General features: G+C 39.7%; 1 protein-coding gene across 1 annotated transcript; it reads right to left on the bottom strand.

Moving 5' to 3' along the window:
• Positions 1-1,622: 1,622 nt before the first annotated feature.
• LOC143543151 (uncharacterized) lies at positions 1,623-2,186 on the bottom strand. Its single transcript, XM_077035539.1, has 2 exons — positions 1,909-2,186; positions 1,623-1,815 (listed from the first exon to the last, which is right to left on the bottom strand). Exons 1-2 carry the CDS (start codon positions 2,184-2,186, stop codon positions 1,623-1,625), a joined length of 471 nt encoding a protein of 156 aa, XP_076891654.1.
• Between the last annotated feature and the right edge of the window lie 6,753 nt (positions 2,187-8,939).

The raw sequence follows: 8,939 nt of genomic DNA, 5'->3' as shown, positions 1-8,939 counted from the left end.
ATGCTCAGGTCGTGCTCCGGGGGAACATCAACCTCGTCCTCCTGATTGAGGAAATCTGCTCCAGAGATGTAGTCAAGACAGCGCTCGAACTGAGATATGAACGTGTCAAATAAGTAAACGGAATCGTCCTGACTACTGGAGTTCCTCATCAATTTGACGACATCGAAGGTGATGTTCTCCTCCCCTTCACGAAGTGTAATTTTTCGGTCGAAGACGTCAATAAGCGCTTTAGGAGTACGCAGGAAGGGTCGTCCCAAAATGAGCGGGACCTGATCGTCAGCCTCCATGTCAAGAATTACAAAATCCACGGGGAAAATGAATTTATCGCCTTTAACGAGTACGTTTTCCAGGATTCCCCGTGAATATTTGACTGAACGGTCAGCCAAGGATAAACTCATGCGCGTCGGGACCGGCTCGCCAAGGTCTAGCTTTTTATATAGAGAATATGGCATAAGATTTATGCTAGCACCTAAATCGGCCAACGCGTAGCTCTCAGTCGTGCTGCCAAACAAACACGGGATCGTTAAGTGTCCCGGGTCTGCTAGTTTCTCTGGCAGCTTGTGCTGGACTACCGCAGAGCATCCTTCATTTAGACAAACCATCGAAAGCCCCTCTAGCTTCTTCTTGTTAGAAAGAAGATCTTTCAAGAATTTAGCATATTTGGGCATATGTTGGAGTGCTTCGACAAATGGAAGATTGATTTTCAACTGTTTAAACATGTCCATGAAATGTCCATATTCCTCCACATACTTCTGCTGCAGAAGATGGGCAGGATATGGAACTCGAGTAAGATCGACTTCGGGACTCTTCTTCTCTTCAATCTTCTTCTCAGCAATCTTCTTCGCATGAGACTCGCCGTTTGATGCGGTACTTCCTGGGGCTCGCCTCTCGTGCATCCTCACAGGAGCCTCCATCTCTAGCTCCTCGTCCACCGGCTCCTCATCATCTGCCGGTGGCTGCTCTCTATCGCCTCCTCTGCCACTACGGGTGGTCACTGCCTTCAACTTTGCATTCGGATTAAGCTCGGTGCTGCCCTAAAATGCTCCGACCTGCTTATTAGGTAGCATATGCTTCATCATCTCATCCACATTTCGAGACATCTCCAAAATTGACGACTGCTGGTTCTTCAATAAGGTGTCGTGCTCAGCCAGTCTCTGCTGTGTGTTATTATCTCTGTCAATAAGTTGGGAAAGCATGGTATATTGCTTAGTTAGAAACTCCTTAAGATCCGGATCCATACCGCTGCTCTTCCCCGCACTCGAACTCCCTGCCACCTCTGTATCTCTAACCTGACTTTGCTCCTGCCTCGGCTCAAAGCCCTGAGCATTACCTCCCGACCTCCAACCATAGTTTGAGCTATTCCTCCATCCGGGGTTCCCGTAGGCATTCTGTCCTCTATTCTGATTTCCCAAGTAGTCCACCTGCTCCTACTGATCGGCCGGACAATCAACTGTGTCGTGCCCTCCTCGACAGATCTCGCACCTATTAACAACCTTCTACAAGTCCTTCATTTCCCTCTGAATTGCCTCTAAGGCAGCCGTGATGCTAGGATCATTCGAAACTTGATGGACGCCTCGAGTGGAAGAAGTGGTGGTTTTAGAAGTACCTCGGGCAGACAGTCCCTACTGCTCGGCTAGGGCGAAGCTCTCAAACATCGACTCACACTTATCTATATCCAGCTTCTCTAATATGTTCACTCTAGCTGACATGTTGAATCTCTGCTGCATCTCAAAGGTCAACCCGTTATTGAATTTCTCGACTACAGCCCATTCGGACAGACCATGCTGGGGGCATCTACTAAGCAGATTATGGAACCTTTCCCAAGCCAAAGGGTATAACTAGTCAGGGTCCATGCGGAAGGAGTAGATCTGATCACGAAATCGCGAGGCTTTAGATGGCGGAAAATACTTCTTTAGGAATCTATCTTGAAGTTCATCCCAGGTAGTGATGGACCCAAGGGGAAGGTTTTCCAACCATGATGTAGCTCGACCCTCAAGAGAAAACGGAAAAAGATGAAGGTAAATAGAAGCACGAGTGGCGTTGGCGATATGAAAAGTGTCGCAGTTGCGAGTGAATTTGTTTAGATGGCCCGGCGCGTCCTCGTCTTCAAGTCTATGAAATGGGGATGAATTAGTAATAGAATTCATGACATTGGTCGGAATCTGCCATTTATTAGCATCGGGCATCGCCGGACGTGCGATAGAAGACCGTCTCCCCGTAACTCCCTCATTCGCTCTCGAGTGAACCAGTACGCCTAGGGGGAATAGCGTTAGCCATATCTAACGTGGAATCTGAAACGTGTACCTTGCTTTCACGTAGAGCACGTGTAATCTCCCGAAGCTCCCTACGACGCTCAAGAAAATCTCTCTTGGGTTCGTCAGAAACTATGAACTCTGGTGGTCCTAGGGAACGAGTACATCGCATATGCTGAAAAACAGATAAAATAATGTGGACCCAAGCTTATCCCTAAAACACTCAAAGCACAGATAGCAATTAAGAGCAATTAAGTAATAAAATAAAATAAAATCTAATTATTTAAACTAAAACTAAAAAAAAGAAAAAGCAAATAGAATCTAATTCGCCAATTACCAAGTGTCCCCAGCAATGGCGCCAAAAACTTGATGTGCCTAAAAGTAGTATATAAAAAAATATTGCAATTAATCAACCTAGCACAACGAGTTATAAAAACCTAGAATACCCTAAACCAAACCACTAGAAACAGGCAAGTGAACCTATCGGGTGTAGAATAGCTATGGGAAGTCCAGGAATATCGAACCCTAGAGTCACTTATTGAATTAACGAAACTAGATTCTAAAAGCTAATTAAATTAATAACTAAGAAAGATAATTTTTTTTGGGATTTTATTTATTTTATTTTTTATAATAATATTTAATTAAACTAATTACTTAATTAACTAGAAGATTAAATTACCAAATAAGACTTTAGCAAATTCAAATGAGAACAAAGGTTACCTAGGCAAGGCATCCGAATTGTGACGACATAGGCTTTTATCGGTTATGGGAAAATACTACTGGAACCGGGTATCAAAAAATATGAAACTCTAGGAAACCTAATGGATCCCTGTTCACTCTCAAGGTGTCACCTAAGAGGAAATCCTAAAGATCATGTAAAAACACCGGCTTATTGGTTCACCTATCAGCTCACCAACTCTGATTAATTACCCTAAAAGACAGCTAACCTGTCGGCTTCACTATCTCAATACACCTAAGTACACGGGGTGGTCTAGAAGAGATTTAAAGGACATGAGTAACCAGTGAAACTAAGGAAAACTAGGCAAAATTCTTGTCAGACAGTTTAACCTAAAACCCTAATAACAAAGACAAACCTGACAGCTTATCACCCGTCAGATATCTAAGCAAGTAAGAATATAAACTTCTAATAATATGCTAGAAATTAGTTTCTATGGTGAATGAGCTCAATAAACCATAAAAAGTTGCAAACACACAGTAAACAACCTTAATATGCACCTATAATCGAAAGACATTCAATCAAGCGACATGTGAAACATTCATTCAAGCACGAATTAGAAGTAAATGCGCATAAGTAACATCCAATAAACCTGATCAAAATTTTTATTAATCAAAAATCCAATAAACAATTCCCGAAAACCGTTTAAACCCTTAATCAATACAAAACATCAATCCAAGCCTAGATAACGTAAGGTTTAGCCAAGAATCATGTCTAACAGTGAAAACCCAATGAAATCAGTAGCTAACATTCAAGCAAAACACAAGAATATGCAAAGGAAAACGTTAAACCAAACCCGGGACTCGTTTAAACTTCAAACTCAAGCTCCGGTGTTCAATCTCTCAACCCAGAAGTTCCTCCTTTTTCAAAATCACTCCAGACAGAAGGTATGACGGCTGGAAGGCTTGGTATATCGTCTAGGGTTGTGTAATGATGTTTAAATTCTTGAAAATACCCTAAAATTGCCGACACAGGTCCCCCGAGCCGCGCGTAGGATGATTTCTTGCTCTCCGAGGGGTCTAATTGTACAAAATAGTCGAGTTCCTTTTCTGGGCGCCTGGAGACGCTCGTAGCATTAAGCCCAATCCTCCGCGCCGCACTGAGGAGAAATCTGATATATTTTTTTATTATTTTCTTTGTTTTGTCCGTAGAATCTTCGTTTTAGCTCCGTTTTCTTCCCTGTTTTTTCCTACGTCATCATATGATAACCCTCTATCATATTCTCTTATAGTATCTCCACTTCCAATCCATTTGTATTCTCTAGTTTTTTTCTTTCACTCCCGTGCATCCTCCCGTGTGCTCGGTTCTTCATGATATTGCTTCGTTTTTGTTCCTTCCATGCATGGGTACCTATAAACACAAGAAACCGTAAATACATGCCATTTATATATAAAAACAATGTAAGTAAGCATGATTTATTCATAAATTAAGTATTAAAACCAGATGTGTTTTGCAACACATCAATATATTATATGGTGTATAAGATATACACCACATAACTTATGCGGTCTTGGAGACTTACGCGTTATCTTCAACATTCAAAACGTATTTTACATTTTTAGCCCTATACAATCATATCTAATACATCTATGACCCTAGCAAAATAGACATTATCTTCACTTTTTCATCCCAAAAACTCTTTCCCGATACTCCCTCCTCATATCTTCCCATGAACGTTTATCTGAGGGCTTCTGATTTGTGGGAATCGATATTCCAACACCCTTATATTGGAATTTCTTTAATGACGCAATCCAAATCTTCTCTTTAATCCCCTGCTCTCTTTTCTTCTCCTTATGTGCTTCCTCTTCACCCATATCAAACCACTTACTCCTCCATACTTCACCAGAATGAATTTTATACTTATAATAGATCTTGATTACTTTTTGGTATTGCATAGTAGACGCATGATGTTTATCACGTGACACTTGAATCTTGCTTTTATGTAGCGCCTCTACGTCCTTCTCCGAGCAGTTTACTAACCACATGGGATCCATCACATCTATTACCTCCCATACACCATCTCGGTTCAATACAATCTGAGCTTCACCTCTATTCTCATCATAATACCACCAACAAAAATACGCATGAAAGTCTTGCTCCATAGGATACATAGGAATCACCTTCAGAGTTTCAGGCTGTTTATATCTCCAAGTCTTCACAAAGTCATCCATTTAAGGATCTTTCTTCACTTTAGATACCTGAAGATATGGAACTTGAGGAGTCCAGCTTCTGAATCTACATTTTGCTTGATGTTTAATAAACTCCCAATCTCTTTTACTGGCCCACGTTTCGGATAATTCAATAACTCCTTTTCAACAATGTCCACTACGTCCATCCACAGTAAAGACTTTTATTCACATAGGCTTTCAAAATACTATACGCCATATGTTCTTCTCACGACAATCTTTCTGATTTTCTTCAAATAAGCTATACTTACAACTTTTCCAAGCTTAACTTCCTTTTCTTTCTTGTAATACTTGACAGGATTCAAGTATATACGTTTCGGTTCAGTCTTCTTCCTCTCAAACCAATCTTCTTGTTCTTGACTATTTACTTCAGCTTCTTCAGTAGACTTACCTTTATCAGAAGGTACAGGACTCCCTTGATCATCAAATTCATGACTTATCATTTCTATTTCCTCATCAAAATCTTCATCAAATTCCAGAAACACATGATCAGCAGCGTTTGCATATGTAATAGATTCTTTCTCCAATTCTTCTTCTACAATGTGCTCATTAACAAGAATATTATCACCAACCGAACCCAGATCCTTTTCAAAATCAAAAGCAAACTCTTCTTCAGTTATATTCAGCATTCTAGCTAGATTAGCTCGTGTCACCTCGATCTCACCTTCCTCCAACTCCTCTCCAGTAGATGTAAATCTCACAGGAGGATTGTAAGCTATCGGATCAACATCAAGTATCTCAAGCTCATCAACGTTGCCACCAGCTTGAGTAGATTCCTGAACAGGTTCACTTTCAACTGCTGATTCAATAATATGTTCAACTCCTGCACCTGTACTAGAACCAATTAGCACACCCAACCCACCACCAGCACTTGGATCATCTTAATCATCATCATCATGAGATGGAGAATCTCCATAATCTAATAATTCCTCATCTTCTTTATCATCCTCATCCTCTGGCTCATTAGGTATAACAGGCTTTGCAACTGGTACAACCTGTTCAATCACTGGTTCATCTCTCTGATCAACGACTGGTTCAACCACCATCTGTTCCATCACTGGCTTAACTACTTGTTCTGGTTCATTAATATGCACAAATCCCGATGATGATCCACCAACTTCTTGAATGTCCATATGTACTATTGGCTTATCAACTTTCCCTTTACCTTTTGCCTCAACCCGACCTTGGTCATATTATACTTTGAAATTACTCTCTTCAGTCAATGCCTCACCACCATATACTCTAGTGAACACATGATCTTCTGGCCTCCTAATTTCCTCAACAAGATTAATTCCCAATTTGTCTTCCAATATGGTAAATTATCTCATACGAAGATTCAACAAATCAGCCTATTGCTTTCTCCTTATCTCACCATCTTCAATGATCTTTCTTTGTTCAGTATTTCTTTCCTCAACCTTTCATTCTCAATCACCAAACTATCATTTCGAATCCCTTATTCAGTAACAATAGACTTCAACGAATCATGATCTCTGAAAGTAGGAAAATCTCCAAAACAACTTGCATCAAGTTACGGTAAGCTAAAATCAGGAACTTTTTCAGCTGCCTTTGGTGAAACCTGTGGTACTTGAACTTGTGGGGATGGTTACACAACTGGTGTATTTAATAGATTATAATCTCTGCCCAATTCAACAACATGTTCTTCAACCATAAACTCAGAATTTATTGGTGTTATAACAACTTCAGGTTCATCACTATCAGGCTCATCAATTAGTTTTAACGATGGTGATACCGCCCTCTTTGACTTCTTCTAGATATGAACCACCTTTTTCTTCACAGGTTTATCCACAACACCTTCAGGAATGTATATATCATCATGTTCATCAGTATTCTTACGAAGAACTCTCAGTTCTTTTCTCAAACTTAGCCTTTAGATTGGCTAGTCTCTTTCTCCGGCCTTCTGAATCTGACTCTGTTTCCTCAAGATCCTTCTCACATGTTGCTGAATATACTTCTTCTTGTGTGATTGGAGTAACATCCTTTTTCTTTACGACTTTTTGCTTCTTTTTATTGGGTGCAATAGATTCACCCTCTAGGTCAGACTCAACTTTTATGAATCGCTTAGCAACTCGTTTAAATTCCAACATCAGCCTGATCTCCTCTTCTAGATCTGAATCAATATTATCATGTCTTCATTCTTATTAATAGGGGCCACCTAATCAGGGTTCTTCAAATGTCCAAATAAACCTCTGAATTTAGGAATATCAGCTTCTTTCACATTCTTATATGAAGCTAGTTTAGCCATATTGTTGCCAGTTACATGATCAAGAAAAATCTTAGACCCCTCTTTCTTGACATTAGGTAACACGTCCTCAACAAACATCTGTACAAATCTCGGGTATTGCAACCACTGATCGTCTCCGAAGTTCATCTTCATGTTGTCCTATATCATTCGGGAGAAGTTATACTTTAGGTTCAAGACAATGAACCACAACGTGCACCAAATACTTACACGTTCAAGATAAAGTCATCCTCTTGAATGCTAAACGGTTCAAAGAATCTCTGTACCCCATTCGGAGCATTTCACCACCTTTTCATCAAGATCAACAGGATCTGATGATTCATCTCCGAACTCCAAGACCTTTCTAATCAAATATTCATTCACTACAATCTTCTGCCCTTGAACTGTGGCCTGAATATCTATTCCAAAAACCTTGGCACTACTCCAAAACTCAGTCACAATGCTCTCATATCTACTGAATGTGTAATGGCCTTGTAGATTCTAGATCTCTTCAAGAATGGCGTGATTATTTAAACTTTGCTGCTTTGGGATCCTCTTCATTCAAGTAAGCACAGATGTTGTGCTATGGATAAGTAATCTTTCCTTTCTTACCCATCTGCAAACACAAAACACATGTTAACATTGACTTCAATCAAACGGATAAGTTTTATTCAGCGTATATGTTTGTTTCAACGTATAAGTTCATATCTACGTATATGTCTAATCTAGCATATAAGTCTGTATCTACGTATAAGCCTAATTCAACGTATAAGTCTAGATTAAAAGCATACGTCCTATTAGCGTATATGTATATTCCAATGTGTATGTTAGATTAACGTATTGAAAAGACTTGGAATGCTGATGTAGATTACACTTTGGATCTCTAGATGTTACAGCCTATATCTCAATGTGCGGAATTCATTGAGAATGAACACAAACAAGTAAACATTTAGCACATATTCATTGATACCTTGAAAGATTACAAGATATGACTCTTTGGAAACTTTCTCTCTCTACTCTCTCTCTCTCTCTCTAACACTGACAAAAGTCTACACAATAACGCATAAGTCCCCTATTTATAGGAAACAACATGACAAGCACCAAGTCCGTATATATTATAAGGCGTATAAGATATACGCCGCATAACTTATTGATGTGTTGTAAAACACATGTATTTTCCGCACGTTTTATCTACGTATTATATTATATTTTATATGTTTTAACTCGTTTTAGATAGCTTTTACATAATTTTATTCATGTTATAGGTTTTGGGTGAAAGAAAGAAAGAAACCGAGCTTTTGGAGTGGTTTACGAGCCTTTTACGCATATGTTTTCAAGTAAACAACTCAAGGCCCGGCCCGTATGCATCATGGAGGCCCAAATCTTACATTATATTATAATATATATAAAAAAAACCTAAGGAGAGCTACTGGCCGATCGCAAAACAGCAGGGAAGGAAGCAAGGGAGAAATCTTTTTTCGGCTAGGGTTTGAAGGTTGTGGCGGATAGTGAAGGAAGAAGACACA

The sequence above is a fragment of the Bidens hawaiensis genome, unplaced genomic scaffold (assembly GCF_021521415.1).
Source record: "Bidens hawaiensis isolate Kalapana, Puna unplaced genomic scaffold, B.hawaiensis_p1.1 tig00013072_1, whole genome shotgun sequence".
Lineage (NCBI taxonomy): Eukaryota > Viridiplantae > Streptophyta > Magnoliopsida > Asterales > Asteraceae > Bidens > Bidens hawaiensis.
This window is presented reverse-complemented; position numbering and strand designations above follow the sequence as displayed.

Coding starts and splice junctions, on each gene's coding strand:
- LOC143543151 (XM_077035539.1), bottom strand. CDS start 2,186: ATGCCCGATGCTAATAAATGGCAGATTCCGACCAATGTCATGAATTCT. Junction 1,816..1,908: donor CAAGATAGATTCCTAAAGAA/GTATTTTCCGCC, acceptor GGCTTGGGAAAG/GTTCCATAATCTGCTTAGTA.